Source organism: Tursiops truncatus, chromosome 11 (genome assembly GCF_011762595.2).
Source record: "Tursiops truncatus isolate mTurTru1 chromosome 11, mTurTru1.mat.Y, whole genome shotgun sequence".
NCBI lineage: Eukaryota > Metazoa > Chordata > Mammalia > Artiodactyla > Delphinidae > Tursiops > Tursiops truncatus.
Window position 1 is genome coordinate 24,381,734 of NC_047044.1, and position 20,614 is coordinate 24,402,347.

Sequence of the window (20,614 nt, forward strand, 5' to 3'; positions counted from 1 at the left end):
ATGAAGAGCAATGTTTATAAGCACCCTGAGGACCTATCAATAAGACGTAAGTTAAATTCTGCCTCTGCACAGGAATGCAATATTATAATTTTAAAGAATGTGGCAGACGGATATGTACCAACATGAAAATATGTCCAAGATATATTATGAAAAGTGTTTAAAAGGCAAATTTCAGAACAGCAAGTAGATCATGATTCCATTTTTGTAAATAATAACATATTTGTCTATGCATACTTTTAAAAATTGGAGAAATCACATGAAAATAATGTAGTATTCTTAGGGGCAATAGGACTACAATGGGTTTCACTTTATACTTTATACATTTTTGGATATCTGAATTGATACTACTTTTATTCAGGAAAAATATATATAAATTGAAAAGAAGGGAAAAACACCATGAACTCCAGCCTGTGAAACCTACATACAATATCAAATAAACCAGCACAATCATGCAGAGGCCTCTCAGTCCATTCACAAGCCAGGATATGCAATCCCCAAAGAACATAAACTTGAAACATCAACCAACACAGGGAAATCAGCACATGTGCAATCACTTTAATTCACTTACTTGTTGAGAGGCGAAAATCTCATTGCCTTTAATATTATCACAGAAAAGATTTTCTTCTTTAATTTTAATGTCACTTGTTACAAAAATATTTCTAAGAAAAAGATATAAGAGAATTGAAGAACTCTCTGCCAAAATATCTGAATGTAATCTGCAAAAAGAAGTAAATGATGTTACAGGTATACATTGATTTAGCATGTGAACTCGACTTTTTAGACTGATTTGTTCTTAATACCGACACAATGATCCCAAGACAGCAGCACAAGTTTATGGAACAAAAGTCTGTGGAACAGTTGCTCTTGCACAGCTGTTTAAACTGAAATTAAAGACTATTCTTAACAAGCTCACAACCAAGAAAATTAAGCTGTTGACATATTATGTCATGGATACATAAAAATAACTACTGGCAAAGTTTTCTGGTTCTGATATATAAAGTTCTATTCTATCAATATAATGAAATCGCTATAGATATTCAGAAGTTTGGGAAATAGGTCCAATATTTCAATCAATAAACTTTCTGAAAGTGAGGGTTATTTATAGCAAAATCAGCCACGGTTAAAGAGAGGTAGAGACAGAGAGATTTGGGGTGGGGCGGTGGAGGGGCAGAGTTACTTCTAATTATCTTTTCTAAATCACAGTCAACAGTGCCAACCACTGGCAAAACCGTGAAATCTGTAGTCTTCCTTCTTTGTTTCCATAGTCCCTTCCTTGCCCTTACGCCTTACTTGGTGACAAACCCTCTCTCCTAAGCTTCAAGTCCCTCCACTCTCCATACCCTCTATCCCTATAAAACGGGAAAGGATCTGACATCAGTAATTCACACCTGAAGACGATCTGTTTCACCACCATGTTAAACTCCGAAATTGTCTTTGCCCGGAGACTTTTAGTTCTCCCGCTTCTGCAACTCATATACTAAACTTTCTTTGTCCTCGCCACGACCATGAGTACCTAGACATACACAATGAGTCCAGACTATCGCCTCCCCCTGGCTCTATTTCCTCCCCTACCCAGCTCGGGCTCTGGTCAGTCATTTCCATAGTGACCTCTCTAGCACTTCAGATTCTGCACCCCTTATTTTATGCAATAATCAACTTGCCTGACCTTGCATAGATGTCACCGTTCGACTTTTCTATCCCTGCCACAATGGTCAATCATTCACTTATTCATTCTCCTTATTCCTTTTTTTTTCCCCACTCAAACTGGCATTTGCTCAACACCTACCATGACACTATTCTAGGCCCTGGGATATAAAGATGAATCAAATGTAGCCCTCGGCCATAAGGAATGGGACTCTACTACAATGCATGTTACATAACATCAACTGAGTCATTAGTGATTCTCAGCAATACTTCGTTTATCCCTGATGTCTCCTTGTTCATATTCCCCACAGGAAATGATCTGAACCCCCTGTTCCCCATCCCATGTGCTCTGATATCCTCCTAGCTCTATCACCATATATCCTCAGGCTCTCCCTCTCCGCTGGCTCCCTTCTCTCCATCCTCCAAAATTCTTTCCTTAAGCCCGCCTTCCCCCTCAAGCCTCTGCCCACTTTCCTCTTATGTTTACCACCAAACTTCACAGGAGTAGTCTTTTCTTGTTACTATTCTCCATTTTCATTTATTCCTTAGCCAATTGCAAAACGCTTCTGGCCCATCACGGCACAAAAATGGCTCTCTTCAACTTACCAATGTCTTCCTAATTGCCAACTCTAAAAGCCTCTTCTCAGTTTTCATCCTACCCAACATCTCTGCAGCATTTTCTTGAGCAACTGCCCTGCCTGACCTTGCACTAGGATATAATACTGCTGGCCAGTCCCTCCGTGGTGACGTTCTCACTTCCCTTGGCAATGCACTTTCCTGGACTTTCACTTCCAGAACTGATCCTTTTCAATTTCCTTCCTTGGTTCCAACTCCTGCTTCTGCCTCTTAAATGTAAGCAATGCCCAGGGTTCAAGTCCAGCCTTCCACCTTTTCTGCTAAACAGTCATTCCCCGGGTGATATCACTCATTGTCAAAATTTCAATGATGACCTCAATGGACAGTTTATATTTCCATGTCTCTAGCCTTGACCTCTCTCCTGAGTGTGAGCACTAAATATCCAACTACCTACTGGATATATATCTACAAAGACGTCCTGCTGGAAAAACTAAACTCCAAATATCCCCAAATTCATTCTCTTCCTCCAAAAACTTATTCCACATCTCAGGTTCCCTTAGTAAACCTCAGAGGCTTCCCATCACTGGAAATCCCAGCCAACTTTCACTCCTTCCTCTTATCCCCATGAATCACATAAAATCTTCCAGACCTGTCTCTTCCTCTGAAATCCCTCTCAAATCCATCCCCCATAGCACTGAGCATTCTTGTACATAGTAAACACCAAGTCTACGTTTGTTTAATTGAATGAAATTATACATTTATGTGAATAAGCGTTACCAATGCCTTGCCTCATCCAGCATTTGCATTTTTAAGCTTATTGTCTTTGACTGAGGGGTGAAGGATTTGTCTTATTAATTTCAGGCATTAACAAGCAGGTAAAGGAGACGGTTGTTGAACATGTTGAGACGGGCTGAAATTACACCAATGCTCATTTCTGATGCTGCTTTTAGACTCTGGTTTCTTAAGGAAAAATGGCAAAGGATGGCCTGTGGCTTTACATGGCTTCTACAGGCCTATTTTCAGTTGATGGTCTAATCCTGGGAGCCTCCTCAAGCAAAGGAAAAGCCTTCTTACCCCAAGAGTCCATCCATCAGACCCTAACCTTAACCTCAACCTGACCTTGCTCTGTTACAAAGGTCCCCAATGCATATTCGTGTTTTCTAGTATATAACTGACATTACTTTGGTTAGTATTTGGTATTTTTTTCCATAACCTCATTACCTTATATTCAGAATGTATCCATATGCTTCCAGTGTTTTTTCTGATTCTAACACAGAAGTTTCTAACAAGGACTCAAGCCTTTGGAATATACACACTTACTAAAATACTTATTGGAAATAGTTTTACATGGACCATCTTAACATGAAATTGAAAATAAATTAATTCTAGGCTTCACAGCCAACATCTATATTTTCAATAAGCAAATTAATATTTTTAAAAGAATATTTTGAATTACCTTCTGTGTGTAACAGTCATTATATTGCTTAAACTAATAATGGATTGGTCATCGTGAAGTGGTGAAGCAACAAAATAATCCCAAACTGGGGAGAAAACTTTCTTAGACAATTCATAGTTACCAATCTGATAGGCGACCTGCAGCAGAAAGCACATTACCTTAAGCATTACTTGAATTTGTGAAATGTGTGTTTTAAACAAGAATTCTGAGAAGGTCCTATCGCACACTAATTTCATACAAAGTTATTCACATTTGCTGTTCCGCTCTACGGGGCCACAGCAAGATAACGACAGCCACTGGCAAGGGAGACAGACACATTTTGAAATCTCTTTTATTTCTAAATGGCGTGGAAATGTGAAACTCTGTAAGGATGTTTCGAATGCTCATAAGCAAAACAAAGATCACATCTGAGCCAAATTAATTTCATTCCCATCTATCTCGGCAGTGCACTCCATTTACTACAGACACTGTTCTAATGAACAATCTGTTCCAAAAGAAACAATCAGATTTCTCAAACCCAAAATAATGAAATATACTTCATTCTCCTCTGGTTCTGATGCTTTCCGAGCTATTGTGCAACAAAGGGTTCACAGCTGAAAAGAGTGAGGAGTAAAAGAGAGACGCTTCCAAGAAGCCATCCTGTGTTTTAACACGTTCAACATTCAGCAAAATAACTGATTTCACTGGTAAAACCTAGAAGCTCAGGAGAAAAATAAAGTCATCACCTTACCTATCTCTTTGAGTAGAACATAGTTCTTTAAATACATCTCTAAAGATCACTCTATACAAATATGTATAACAATATAAAATCATACCACATGAGTTATGTGCTGCTTCAAATCCTTAGTGGAAGCAGGTAGGATGTAAAGTATTAATAAATACATTAAATTAAGTATGCAGATGACATGTTGCTAGACTGTATTCCACACAAGGGAATAACTTACAGGGCCAGAACTTTTAAAATCTGCCAAGTCAGTACTCATAATCAACCAACCAGTAAACTTTTATGAAGTTTCTACTCTGTGCTAAGCACTGTAAAGATAGATTCTTCAAAGCTTAAAACGATCTCATACGCCATGAAACTGTAATCAAGTTACAGACGTAAAACACATGAAATCACAGAAAAATTGCAAATAACAACATCATAATTGTGGAAACTTAGAAAAGGAGAAATGAAGGCTATAAGGAGGAATCAGGGCTTGAGGTGAACCCCAAGGCAGGGATAAAGTTCTGATGGGCACAGTTTAGACAGAAACTCAAAAAGGTCCCATAATGGAAATTGCCACAGTGCCTTTGAGACTGGAAAGACAGGTCAGAATTTCAAGAAAACTAGGCAGTATGATTGGTTAGGTAAAGTGGGACATGATTTCAGAAAGCCTTGAAAATCAGGTGGCAGTATTTAAAGATGTCAAGTACTAGACCAAGCACTTTACCAGCAATGCTGTGTTGACTCCTCATTGACCTCTATGACCATCCCTGTTTTTCAGATGAAGAGACTGGGGCGTTGACAAGTTGAATAATTTGTACAGAGCCTGATAATCAGTAAAAACAATAGTAGAGCCAAGACTTAGTGTGACAGATGAGGTCCCTTCTCTGGGCCACAGTGGTAAAATGAAAAAGTTGGGCTAAGTGGTCACTAAAACACCATTATAATTCTAAGATTTACCGTGGAAAATGGTAACAGGTGATGTGTAAGGGAGTTGGTGAAACTATAACTGAATGCTCTTTCCTTTTAAAATATAGCCTTTTAAAAACAGTGTTATTTCTGGGTCACTTTGCTGTACAGTAGAAATTAGTGCAACACTGTAAATCAACTACACTTCAATTAAAAAAAAGAGGGAAAATGTAAAAATGTTATTCAGTCAGTGGACATTGCAAAACAAGAAAAGATGCCATGATAAAACTAAGGTCTATAAATTCATGAGTCTGTGTGAGCTAACAGAGAAGTGCTGTGATAACCAGCCAGTTCAAAGATGGTTGACTAGTAGTCACCCGTAGGACCGACGTTAGAAGGAGTGAGGTTAAAATGAGAAAGAAGCACTAAACGACTAATGAGACAACTAAGCACAGGAGAGACCTCCTCCTTGATACATGACCTTCACACTTGGCTTCTACAACACATCCCTTTTCAGCTGCCTTGGCAGGCTCCTCCTCTTTTCCCCTCTCTCATGTTAGCATGCCCCAGGGCTCAGTCTTTGGATCTCTTCTCTCTCCTGTCTGCACTCCTTTCCTCGGTGCTGTCATCCAGCCCCATGGCTTTAGTTGTCACATGACTACTCTCAAACCCCTCTGCTGCCCAGCCCTCTCTCCCAAACTCCAGATTCACACATCTAACTGACTACTCAAAAATTCTCTCCGAATATCTAACAAACATCTGACCTTAACATGTCCCAAACTGCGTTTCTGATCTCCCTCCGCCCCAAATCTGTACCACTCACACCCTTCCCCAACTCATCTGAGGTCAAGTCTGTCCACCTACCCACTCACCTTTTACCTCCCTAAACAATCCTTTTGGCCCCTCTGCTCAGTCATTCTGGTCTCCTTGCTGTTTATATTATACCAGGTGCACTTCTGGAAATCTGGAATCCTTCAGGCTTTTGTTCTAGCTCCTTCTGTGGAATGCTCTTCCTCCAGAGAGCCACTCCCTCACCTCCTTCAAGTCTCTGCTCAAATCTCATCTTCCAGATGATGCCTTCTCTGACCACCCTACTTAATACTATACTCTACCTTCCTTTCCCCCAGTTCACATTTCCAGTTCCTCTGACCATACTCTACATTTTCCTTCCACAGAACTTACCTTCTAATATACTAGATAGTTTATTCCTTTACTGTGTTCATCGTTTATTACTTACCTCTCACCACGGCATTTTGCTCACTTCGCTTAGAACAGTGGTTCTCAAAGTATGGTCCCTGGACCATCAGCATCTGCATCACCTAGGAACTTGTTATAAATGCAAAATTCTCAGGCCCTACCCCAAACCTAGTGAATCATAAACTCTGGTGGTGGGACCAGTAATCTGTTTAACCAGCATTGCAGATCATTCTGATACAAGTTTTAGAATCACTAGCCTAGAGCAATGCCTAGCACAGAGTAAGCACTCAATAATAAGGTGTTAAATGAACTTAAAAATCCTCTTTTCCTGATAATTTCCCCCTACCTACAGAAGAGGACAGCCAGCAACGGTACTATACAATAGCATGATTGACTGGCCCAGGCTGAGGGCCTGACCCAAGCTGGGTGTTTTATAGCCCCTCCTGCAAAGCAGGATGGACCCCCTACACACACCCAAAGTTTGGTTCTGATGTTAAGGCTGATGACACTACATGCACCAGGAGAATTTGAGAGAAAGTTTATTATTCACACAAGGGCCTCCCAGGGAGAGTCCCTTGGGCAGGCAGAGGCAGGTCTGGGATGGCTTTGGGCAGAGCAGAAGGAATGGGTTGGGCTTTGATTAGTGGCTGGAGGATAGGACTGGGTGAAAGTTCCTGCCAGTTGGGACGTTTAAATTTCCTGCAGGCACCAAAGGAGAAGGTGAACTCATAGACCTCCCTATCAGCCTGCTCAGATGTGGGGCTACGGAAAAAAAGAAGGCTGAGGTTTAAAAACAAGCCAACAGCCAAACATTAAAAATGAGTTCAGACTCTTTCTTACATTGGGTGAGCCAATCAGAGTCTCTTTTTCAGGAGTTTGGAATCAAGATTAGAACACAGCTAGCCGGTCGGTCCCTGTATATGACTGAAACTGAGGAATACACAAAAAAGTTCAGGGGCTGCTATTTTCCCTCCCGAGATGGAAAAGAAAAGAAAGGAAAGTCAATATTTAAAAAGAAAAAGAAAGCAGATGTAGAGAGAGCGAGCCAGAGGTATGAGACTTGGAGCTGCCTGGACTTTGCAGCCTTCCCAGGGCCAGGCTGCATTCCCCCAAGCAAGGCTTTCTTGCAATCAGGGTCTTAGCTGAAACCATAAGTCAAAATTATCTAAACAAGGGTTACTGTTGTGGTGATGAGATTGATTTAAAAAAAAAAAAAAAACACAACAGTTCAAAGGAAGAAGAAATGATACCTAGCATAGAACCTGGCACAAAGCAGACACTGAATTCATCAATAAACAGATGAGCAGAGAGGGTGGTAATGTTCAGAAAGAGGATAAGAGGGAAAAGAAGATTTGAACCTTCTTAATGAGATTTTTAAATGGGGATGACTACCTTTTACCTGGTAGCCCTATTTTTTTTTGAATGGTCATAGACAAAAGGCAAACCTCTATTAACAAAAGAGTTTCAATGAATTCATACATGAATTGGGAAAGAAAAGTATGATTTTTAGTTTCCTTTCTCCTGCCACCAGCATCAAACTCTACTGCCCATACTGATCATCACGACCAGCAGGGCAGCACCAACCCAGGCAGAGAATAGATGGGAGAGAGGTGGGCTCTAGAAGGACTTGGCACATGTTAGATGGTGAACACATGACTTCCTTGGAACCTGGACAGATCAGTAGAAAGGCATGAGCTCATTCAAATGTCAGGCTTACCATCTACTACCAGAGTAACCCTGGGTAAATTATCAGTACTTAACATCCCTAAGACACCCTTTCTGGAATAAAATGGGATTGGCAGAAGAAGGGTTAAATTAATCTGTTTCTTCAACTTGAAATGAAAGTAATGATACCACCTCATAGAGTTACTGTAATCAATGGAATAATGAATCTTAAAATGTCTATCACACAGTTTTTTAACAAATGATATTCCTCACTTCCTTATCTCAGCAAGCCATTGTGCCCACTCACTATTTGATTTAGTAGTTCAATAATCCAGCAGTATGTGGCATTTGGTCTTGTATTCATTTTACAGATAGGGAAATTGAGACCAAGCAATTTGCCTAAAATCCTAAAATCCTGCTCACAGATTTCTAACTGTCTATATTTTATATCACATTATCTAGCCATTTCCAACTTAAAAGGGAATAATAAAAAGAAATGAGCCTATAAAGAGGTGAAAATTGGATAATATCTGTAGATAATATATAACTCATAAAGTTTCCTCAAAAAATTTTCCAGATAGCCTAAACTAGTTTTCTACATTAATGGAAAATCCAGTGAAGATTCACCTGACTTTACTATTGTTTATAGAAAAATGTTTAGTCAAAGTACAACCTAAAACACCAAGCCAAGTTAATCATAGGCATTAAGTGAAGTAACTCCATATTTTACTATAAAATTTTTATAATATTTTTTTAAAAATAGAATTATCCTGAAACTAAAAACTAGCCACTCTCATGAAAAATTGTAATTTTTCACTGCAATTCCAAAAGAAAGGTACCTTTTCCTGATAAAACTTGAAAGCTTAAACTCAAATTTTAAATTAAGGAGGAAATTTTATGAGGAAATTCTGCTTTAGCCACTTAACATGATGAGAGAGAATGCTCATAAACTGTCATAAATGAACTCCAGTACTGCAAATACAGTATCAGTAAAGAAACACAGGTCATTACTTTATGACACTTCTCATTATCCTAGCAGTATAGCTTGGACTTCCTTTTATTAACTTTCAGTGAAAGTTCTGCCAAATAAAGCGTGAGAGTCAAACCACTCCCTGGAGAAAAATTAGACCTTGATGAAATATTCGGTCCCTCACTCTGAAATAACTCCATCGCTGCAAATTAGGAAATATATTAGATTCCAAAGAAATCAAAACATCAGAAAACCATGAGCCAATATGACACACTAAACCAATGCCAGACAAATCCTAGCAATTCTGTCAATTAAATTTTCTTTGAAAAATATGATAATATAAAATTCCAGTAAGACCTTAGCTTATAATACTAATCAACTATTAAGAGGAAAAAACGGCACAATAGAAATGTGATAAAATTTAGAAGAGCCATCAGCTCTACAGCCAACCATAAACTTAAAATTACAGGCTTGAGACTTAGGTCAATGAGTCACTTTTTCTAAAATCGCATTCACTGGTGACATGTTTTAAGTCAGGCAATCATTTCAGGAAAAAATGTCAATTCATGAGTATATCTATAATTAAGAACAACAATAATATTCATTAAGCGCCTACTGTGTTGTAAGCGTTACGGTTAAACATTTGACATGCATAATTCCATTTAATACTCATAATAGTTCTGGGAGGTAACTACTATTATTATTCCACTTCACAGATGAAGGTTACTTGCCCAATGTCACACGGCTAATGTGAGGACCTGAAACTTAAACTCAGGTCTGTCTGTCTCTATGAACCCAGAAACTTCACTTCTATAAACTGATACTAAGAAAATAATCATGGATGCAGGTAAAGATGCTCAACATCACTAATTATTAGAGAAACAGAAGTCAAAACTACCATGAGGTATCATCTCACACTGGGCAGAATGCCATTATCAAAAAGTCTATAAATAAATTCTGGGGAGGGTGTGGAGAAAAGGGAACCCTCTTGCACTGTTGGTGGGAATGTAAATTGGTGCAGTCACTATGGGAACCGGAAGGAAGTCCCTTAAAAAACTGAAACTAGAACAACCATATGATCCAACAATCCCACTCCTGGGCATATATCAAGAGAAAACTATAATTCGAAAAGGTACATGCACCCCAATGTTGATTGCAGCACTATTTACAATAGCCAGGACATGGAAACAACCCAAGTGCCCATCAACAGATGATTGGTTTAATGTGATATGTAAACACATACACACACACATACACACACGCAATGGAATATTACTCAGCCATAAAAAAGAATAAAATATTACCATTTGCATCAACATGGATGGACCTAGAGATTACCATATTAAGTGAAGTAAGTCAGAAAGACAAATACCATATGATATCACTTATATGTAGAATCTAAAATATGGGGCTTCCCTGGTGGCACAGTGGTTGAGAGTCTGCCTGCCGATGCAGGGGACACAGGTTCATGCCCCGGTCCGGGAAGATCCCACATGCCGCAGAGTGGCTGGGCCTGTGAGCCACAGCCGCTGAGCCTGTGCATCCGGAGCCCGTGCTCCACAACGGGAGAGGCCACAGCAGTGAGAGGCCCACATACCGCAAAAAATAAAAATAAAAAAATAAAATATGACAGAAATGACCTTATCTACAAAACAGAAACAGACTCAGAGACATAGAAAACAAACTTACGGTTACCATAGGGGAAAGGGAGGAGGAAAGGGATAAATTAGGGGTATGGGATTAACAGATACAAACTACTATACATAAAATAAATAATCATCAAGTATTTACTGTATGGCACAGGGAACTATATTCAATATCTTATAACTTACAATGGAAAATAATCTGAAAAGAATACATACATATATATAATTGAATCATGTTGCTGCACACCTGAAACTAACACAATATTGTAAAACAACTGATATATATATTTTTATTGAAGTATGGTTGATTTACAATGTTGTGTTAGATTCTGGTGTACAGCAACATGATTCAGTTATACATATATATACACATATACTTTTTCATATTCTTTTCCATTATGGTTTATTACAGGATACTGAATATAGTTCCCTGTGCTATACAGTAGAACTTTATTGTTTATCTATTTTATATACAGTAGTTTGTATCTGTTAATCCCAAACTCCTAATTTATCCTTCCTCCACCCCCTTTCCCCTTTGGTAACCACAAGTTTGTTTTCTATGTTTGCGAGTCTGCTTCTGTCCCATAAACAAGTTCATTTGTGTCATATTTTAGATTCCACACATAAGTGATATTATATGGTATCTGTCTTTCTCTTTCTGACTTACTTAAGTATGATAATCTCTAGGTCCATCCATTGCTGCAAATGGCATTATTTCGTTCTTTTTTATGGTTGAGTAGTATTCCATTGTGTATACATATACTACACTGTGATATATTTTAAGATGCAATACCATGCAGATGTTAAAAATTATGTTTTGAAAGAATACTTAATGGAATGGAAAAAAGTCAATTATGTATTAAATGGAAATATCAGATGTAAAATAATATGTACACTATGACTAAAATTATATATTATACATAAATTCACATACATATGTGTATATATTTCTATGTACATATTGTCTGTAGATATATATATGTGTGTATGTATACATACACACACAAAGAAAAGCATATCTCTGGATCAGGGTTGCTCAACCTTCGCACCGTTGACATTTTGGACCGGATAACACTTTGCTGGGAGAGGGGTGCTGCCCTTTCCACTGTAGGGTGCTTATCAGCATCCCTGACCTCTACCCTCTAGATGCCAGCAGCACTCCTCTAGATTGCGACTACCAAAAATGTCTCCGGACATTGACATATATGTCCCCCCAGAGGCCAAAATTGCTTCAGCTTAAGAACTGCTACTCTGGATGACAGGAAAACAGATAACATTTATTTCCAAAATTTCTAAAATCAATGTGTGTTGCATTTAAAATCCAGGAAAAAAGTGTTATTGTAAAAAGCAAACTCATGAATACGAGAAGTAACGATTTATATTTTATGAGACTAAACTGCAATCATGGAAAATATATATTACAGGAGCTTTAGAATATCTGCTGTGACTGTTTTTTCATCAGAAATTACTTAGTAACTGCTTAATGGGAAAAAACAGAGGAAAAAATTAGAAGAAATCTTTTCTACCTGTGTTAGTAACATCCGAGCAGTAACAGCAGAAAGAGGTGGGTAAACCAGAATTGGTTTAGTCGTCTCCCCAATAGCATCACCAATAAGCTTTCCATTAGAACAATAAGCAGCAATTGCAAAGATATATTTTTCATTGGTTTCTAAACCTTTTACTTCAAAAATGCTTTTGCCATCAGCCGGTATCTATTAACAAAAACATATTTCAAGTTATGCATGAAAAATTAAACGGGTCTTTAAAAATATAATTAAGTGACCTCTTTATGTTAAGGGAAGAAAACCTTTTTCATTTACTGTTGGATTTTAGTTATGACTCAAGATGAAATCAGACAAATTCACTGAAATAATGACTACATAAAGGAGAAAAATGAACAACACTCAATTGTCATTAATGAGACTTTTGGTAAGATTTCCTGACATTGAGGTTTTTTTAATTCGACGTACCGCTTCTCCCGAGTTTGGGAGATGATTATTGTTCAGTCTTACTTTTCCATAGCTCCCTTCTGCTTTGCAACCCAAAATGCAGTACCAGGAGACCTGCCACGGAGAGAGATGAGCCCGTCATCTGTTTAACAAAGCACTCAATTTCTTTTATCATGATGTGGCAAAAGGAATACTTTTCTACATAAAAATATAACTATTCAAGTTTTAAAACATGAAACCTAAGTTTATAAAAATACTTAGATTTACTCTTTAAAAAAAGACAAATATAGTTTACCTGGGACCACCAAGACTAAAATAGTATTCATTATTAATTATTTTTAACTACTATTAAGTGAGCAGTTCCTATGTGTTAAGCATTGTTAGGAAATTTACATATATTTTTTCATATCTGAAACATCCCTATGAGATAGGATTTCTATTGCTATTTTGCTTTACAAAAGATGGAGATGCAGAGACGTTCAATAACTTGCCCAAGATCAGACAGTGGCAGGGAGTGACTCCAAAGATGACATCATCTTGATGAAAAAAAAGACCTACTCCGAAATGATTTTCATATTTTATTTAATAATATGGGACAAAAAGCAGGTAGTAAAAAAAGCAAGATACTAAACTGTAGTATTTTAAGTAAAATGTAAAAATACATATGAAAAAGCCTGGAAGAAAATGTTCCTAAATAAGAATAGTAGTAGAGTTCGGATGATAAAACGGTAAGATTACGGATAATTTTTTTTCTCTAGTTTATAAATTTCCTGAAACATGATATTCTTTTGACAATTCTTAAATACAGATGTAAACCAAAAGCAAAATGCAAATTACACAGAAACAATCAAACTTAAACTTGATTAAATGGCTAGACAATGGTCTTTTTGCCAAGATGTCAAAATAATGGAGATTCCTCATGGTAATGCACTATTCTCACTGTAGGGGGTAAGGGAGAGAGTTGATACCTAGGGAAAAGCATTATTAGGAGCCATACTGTCCAGGGATTAGTGATGGAAGGGTTGTCATCACTGTGGCATTCCCTTTTCCCAAAGGCTCCACCTCACAACATCTCAACTCCTAAAATAGAAAGTAAGGGAAATGTAATTGTCTCTAAGAAGCAACTGCCTCTTACAGCTTAGCCCGCTAATTCTTCCTCTGGGTCAATGGAAGAATCCTCATTGTATCTTGTCTGCACAAGTAGTTCTCAACTCTGACTATGCACAAGAATTATTTTTTAAAATACAGTTTGTACAGAATCAACCATTTTTTAAAATTACATATACCTAAGCCTGCCTAGTCTCAATGAATAAGACTGTCTGGTACAAATAGCCGAAGTTTTGTGTTTCCAAAGAAAATTTCTCAGGTGATTAAAGAGCATTAGGAAAGGCAGAATTTCGAGGACAAAGAGAATGTTGAAGGAATTTGGAACCTGGAGGCCAGGAGAAAAAAACTCAGCTGAATCTCAGAAAAATTTAGAAACTACCTTTCCTTGATTTTTCATGCAAAAAGAGTACCATGGGGCAGGGAGGGGGAAGGCAAAAGATGGTGTTTTATGACTTAGATCAGCGGTCCCCCCTCTTTTTGGCACCAGGGACTGGTTTTGTGGAAGACAAGTTTTCCACAGACCAGGGCGGGGCGGGGGCGGCGGTGTGGTGATGGTACAGGCGGTAATGTCAGCAATAGGGAGCGATGGGGAGCGGTAGATGAAGATTCGCTCGCTCGCCTCTCACCTCCTGCTGTGTGGCCCGGTTCCTAACAGGCCACAGACCGGTACCAGTCCGTGACCCGGGGGTTGCAGACCCCTGACTTAGATCATTATTGCTCCAAGTTAAGCTCTACATACAATCCAGAATTTGAAGGGTAAATTTTCTCTAAAAGCATTTTTACAAGCAGGCTTTATATTCCTATTGTGTTCCACAGATGAAAACATCTTAGTCTGTGAAACTATTAGAAGACTATGTCCTTAGAGTCTATGTAAGAGAAACGACACCATGGACAAACCACCACTAGCTTTGGAAATAAAAGTTTACAAGTAACACTAGCATTTTCAACCATTAAAACAGATGTTAATGCAACAAATGCCTTAACAAGAGGTTTTGATAAAACAAAAGATGGCTGAAATCTCAAACTAGAAAAGGTATTTAAGTCCATAGCACCATCTAGTGCTATGGAGTGGGTAACAGAAGGTATAATTTCCAGGAGCACACAACTTTACCAAAATATAATATACATCAACTTCACATCATGTGCTGAGTGACAAGTCTTACAAGTACAGGTCAAGTATGGGATGCTTATGCCTTCCTATTAATAAGCATTATGAAATAAACTAGTCACTAATTTGAGATACATAAAAAATAAGAACCTGGTTAAATAAATCAAAACATTCAAGTAAAAACAAACGAAAACTCTTGGCAAATCATCCAGTCTTAGTTCTGTACTGAATTTCCGAAGTCAGTGATCCTTATTCTTAAACAGATCCCCAAAATCCAAAGTTGAATTTTAAAACTATTAGCAACTGCAATAATGCATTTATTATAGCAGTTAGGATGAATGTTGCTTCTATTCCTCCAATTATAAGGCATTATGAAGGTGGTATTACTTCTCACTGATGTCCACCTCCCATTAGTCTGAAGCTTCTCAAAATATGGAACCATGCTTTATTTGCGTTTATTTTTATACGTTACCTCACATAGAGCTTGACAGATAGCAGACACTCAATAATGCTCATTGGACAGAATTTATGAAAAAAAATCATCAGATAATATAATCACAGTGTATAACCTCATTAACTGATTTTAGCTAACTTTACTACATATGTTTAATACAAGGGATGGAAGAACATCGGTTAATATGCCAAGAATATGCTATAATATCTCATTTAATTTTCACAGAAGAAACATTTTACAAATGGAAAAGATAACAAAAGCAAATTTTAAAAAAACACTCAGAAAGTATATTTAGATTTCGTAAGGTCATACTGCTGGGGTAGAGCTAGAATTTTAAATCTGTATTTGTCTGACTTCAAAGCCCATGCCCTTTCCACTATATCAAGACGATGTATTTAAGTTCAAGCAGAACATCCTAAGAATAACAAAGAAACAACTTTGTTTTTTCTACAACACCAAAGAGCATGTGTTCATCACCCAAAAGAGGAAAATGTAATATTTAAAATATAAATTAGGTGGAACCAAATGCTTATGAGGAAACTAAATCTCAAATAACAGTCCCATTTAGGCCAAGTTCCAAGGCACTGGGGCTAGGAGAGAGCTTCAATAAATACATAAAGAATTATGACTTATAATGTGGTTGGAATTATCATTTGTTTGCATTAAAAGAATCCCCATTGGGCTTCCCTGGTGGCGCAGTGGTTGAGAGTCCGCCTGCCGATGCAGGGGACACGGGTTCGTGCCCGGATCCGGGAAGATCCCACATGCCGCAGAGCGGCTGGGCCCGTGAGCCATGGCCGCTGAGCCTGCGTGTCCGGAGCCTGCACTCTGCAACGGGCGAGGCCACAACAGTGAGAGGCCCACGTACCAGAAAAGAAAAAAAAAGGATCCCCATTTACACAGAAGAACTTTCGGAAGAGTCTCTAAATTCACCACCCCCAAATTTTCTTATCTTCATCATTGGCTCTCAGAGTAACTTCTATACCCTTCAAATGCCTGATTCTATCTCAAGGAAACCTTGAAGTTGAGCACACTAGGACGTCAGCATATGACTGTGTCATGGTAAGGAAGATACTTCAAAATGCTTCTCTCTCATTTCTCCTTACTATATATCTGCGTGTAGCAATACAGGAGTAAGTTTCTTATAGTGAAGCTATAAGGAGCCAAAAGGGAAACAGCATAAAGGAAAAAGGGTCATGAAGAAACTACAGATAGTTAAAGATACTGGAATACTAATCCCAGTGTTCAGTGTTTATATTAATCAATAAGATTATTCAAGCCCTAAAAGCAATATAAGTATTCATTATTATAGTCATAAAAGCACTTTACGTTGCTTTCCATGAGGTAAAGGTCATAACAGACAACATACCTTAACATCAGAAATAAATGGAGCAGGTTTTAATGTCACAGAACAATGAGTTCGGGCTAGCAGGATGGGTGGAGGAGGTACTCTGCTTTTCTTTCTTTTGGCAATTTCCACATATTTCTGATATGAATACAGTACACTTTGTTCTGCTTCGGTCTTCTCAATTAAAGAATATGCTTCCTATAATAAAGTGTGAAAATAGGAAATCACATTTCAAGAGCTTGAACTTCATTGTATTTGGAGAATTCTGGTGATGTTAAACATTATCTTGATATATGTATTTTTTGATGCTCAGTGGTATACATATTTCAAGTAGTAAATGATTTTCCAGAAGTAAAAAATAGCTAGATTTTCCAGAAGTAAAAAATAGCTAATAAATAAGGCCAAGTAAAAAATAGCTATTAAGGCAATGACATTATATTTATATGTCTAACATGTTTATCATCATTATCATACATTAATATATTTCATTTTCAAATCAAACCCTCTGAATATCTGCAATCATATTTCATTGTCCTTAAAAATTTTGTAACAATATTATCTGCATTGATACTTATGAACTATACACCTACACTCAATGCAACTTGAAATGTGACTCTCAAGTAATGACTATTGGTATATGTGGTTTATAAAATTATTTAAAACCAAATTATTGATGGTTTCTTACTATCAGCAAAAACAAATAAAATATACAGAAGTACTTATTCTATAAACCTAAAGGAAAAGCAATCACCTTTTTAAAAGGTTACACATTTAGTGATATCACATGAAACAAAAAAACACAAATATCAGAAAATCTAAATAATATTTCAAAATAAATATAGTAAGGCTAACTATAACACCAATAATAATATATGTAAATGAGTTAAACTCCTCTTTTACATAAAATTAAAAAGCAAAGACTCTGAGCACTAAAGCCAAAACCCAAGTAAAGATTAAAATTGAATGATAGAGGGGAGACGAGGGGGAGATGACGGAAGAGTAAGACGCGGAGATCACCTTCCTCCCCACAGATACACCAGAAATACATCTACACGTGGAACAACTCCTACAGAACACCTACTGAACGCTGGCAGAAGACCTCAGACCTCCCAAAAGGCAAGAAAGTCCCCACGTACCTGGGTAGGGCAAAAGAAAAAAGAATAAACAGAGACAAAAGAATAGGGACAGGACCTGCACCAGTGGGCTGGAGCTGTGAAGGAGGAAAGGTTTCCATACACTAGGAAGCCCCTTCGCGGGCAGAGACTGCGGGTGGCGGAGAAGGGAAGCTTCGAAGCCGCGGAGGAGAGAGAGCGCAGCAACAGGGGTGCGGAGGGCATAGCGGACAGATTACCGCACAGAAGATCAGGGCCGACCGGCACTCACCAGGCCAAAAGGCTTCTCTGCTCACCCACCGGGGCAGGTGGGGCTGGGAACTGAAGCTCGGGCTGGGGTTGGCAGCGTGAACACAGCCTACAGGGGGCTAGTGCACCACGGCTAGCCGGGAGGGAGTCCATGGAAAAGTCTGGACCTGCCGAAGCAGCAAGAGACTTTTTCTTGCCTCTTTGTTTCCTGGTGCGCGAGGTGAGGGGATTAAGAGCGCTGCTTAAAGGAGCTCCAGAGGCGGGCGCGAGCCGCGGCTAAGAGCGCGGGCCCCAGAGACGGGCATTAGACGCTAAGGCTGCTGCCGCCACCAAGAAGCCTGTGTGCGAGCACAGGTCACTATCCACACACCCCCTTCCAGGGAGCCTGTGCAGCCCACTACTGCCAGGGTCCCGGGATCCAGGGACAACTTCCCCGGGAGAACGCACGGGGCGCCTGAGGCTGGTGCAACGTCACGACGGCCTCTGCCTCCGCAGGCTCGCCCCGCCCTCCGTGCCTCTCCCTTCCGCCCCCCACCGCCGGCCTGAGTGAGCCAGAGTCCCGGAAGCAGCTGCTCCTTTAACCCCGTCCTGTCTGAGCGAAGAACAGACGCTCTCAGGTCGTGACCTACACGCAGAGGCGGGGCCAAATCCAAAGCTGAGCCCCTGGGAGCTGTGAGAACAAAGAAGAGAAAGGGAAATCTCTCCCAGCAGCCTCAGAAGCAGCAGATTAAAGCTCCACAATCAACTTGATGTACCCTGCATCTGTGGAATACATGAATAGACAACGAATCATCCCAAATTGAGGAGGTGGACTTGGAGAGCAAGATTTACGATTTTTTCCCCTTTTCCTCTTTTTGTGAGTGTGTATGTGTATGCTTCTGTGTGAGATTTTGTCTGTATAGCTTTGCTTCCACCATTTCTCCTAGGGTTCTATCCGTCCGTTTTTTTTTTCTTTAAAAACATTTTTTTCTTAATAATTATTTTTTATTTTAATAACTTTTCTATTTTATCGTACTTTATTTTATCTTCTTTCTTTCTTTCCTTCCTTCCCTCCTTCCTCCCTCCCTCCCTCTCTCCTTTCTTTCTCTCTCTTTCTTTCTTTCTACTTTTTCTCCCTTTTATTCTGAGCCGTGTGGATGAAAGGCTCTTGGTGCTGCAGACAGGAGTCAGTGCTGTGCCTCTGAGGTGGGAGAGCCAACTTCAGGACACTGGTCCACAAGAGACCTCCCAGCTCCACATAATACCAAACAGCGAAAATCTCCCAGAGATCTCCATCTCAACACCAACACCCAGCTTCACTCAACGACCAGCAAGCTACAGTGCTGGACATCCTATGCCAAACAACTAGCAAGACAGGAACACAAACCCACCCATTAGCAGAGAGGCTGCCTAAAATCATAATAAGTCCACAGACACCCCAAAACACACCACCAGACGTGGACCTGCCCACCAGAAAGACAAGATCCAGCCTCATCCACCAGAACACAGGCACTAGTCCCCTCCACCAGGAAGCCTACACAACCCACTGAACCAACTTTAGCCACTGGGGACAGACACCAAAAACAACGGGAACTACGAACCTGCAGCCTACAAAAAGGAGACCCAAAACACAGTAAGATAAGCAAAATGAGAAGACAGAAAAACACACAGCAGAGGAAGGAGCAAGATAAAAACCCACCAGACCTAACAAATGAAGAGGAAATAGGCAGTCTACCTGAAAAAGAATTCAGAATAATGATAGTAAAGATGATCCAAAATCTTGGAAATAGAATAGACAAAATGCAAGAAACATTTAACAAGGATCTAGAAGAACTAAAGATGAAACAAACAACGATGAACAACACAACAAATGAAATTAAAAATACTCTAGATGGGATCAATAGCAGAATAACTGAGGCAGAAGAACGGATAAGTGACCTAGAAGATAAAATAGTGGAAATAACTACTGCAGAGCAGAATAAAGAAAAATGAATGGAAAGAACTGAGGACAGTCTCAGAGACCTCTGGGAAAACATTAAACGCACCAACATTTGAATTATAGGGGTTCCAGAAGAAGAAGAGAAAAAGAAAGGGACTGAGAAAATATTTGAAGAGATTATAGTTGAAAACTTCCCTAATATGGGAAAGGAAATAGTTAATCAAGTCCAGGAAGCACAGAGAGTCCCATACAGGATAAGTCCAAGGAGAAATACGTCAAGACACATATTAATCAAACTATCAAAAATTAAATACAAAGAAAACATATTAAAAGCAGCAAGGGAAAAACAACAAATTACACACAAGGGAATCCCCATAAGGTTAACAGTTGATCTTTCAGCAGAAACTCTGCAAGCCAGAAGGGACTGGCAGGACATATTTAAAGTGATGAAGGAGAAAAACCTGCAACCAAGATTACTCTACCCAGCAAGGATCTCATTGAGATTTGATGGAGAAATTAAAACCTTTACAGACAAGCAAAAGCTGAGAGAGTTCAGGACCACCAAACCAGCTTTACAACAAATGCTAAAGGAACTTCTCT

General features: G+C 39.0%; 1 protein-coding gene across 2 annotated transcripts in view; it reads right to left on the reverse strand.

Annotated features, from left to right (window-relative positions):
• The window catches only part of CFAP54 (cilia and flagella associated protein 54), a 301,722-nt gene that overhangs the window by 201,939 nt on the left and 79,169 nt on the right, over positions 1–20,614 (reverse strand). For both annotated transcript variants that reach the window (XM_073788328.1, XM_019952057.3), the window contains exons 20-24: positions 16,757–16,933; positions 12,740–12,832; positions 12,296–12,481; positions 3,677–3,813; positions 569–716 (exon numbers count right to left, since the gene is read on the reverse strand). In XM_073788328.1, the coding sequence (XP_073644429.1) occupies positions 569–716; positions 3,677–3,813; positions 12,296–12,481; positions 12,740–12,832; positions 16,757–16,933 (741 nt within the window). The remainder of the gene's footprint in view (positions 1–568; positions 717–3,676; positions 3,814–12,295; positions 12,482–12,739; positions 12,833–16,756; positions 16,934–20,614) is intronic.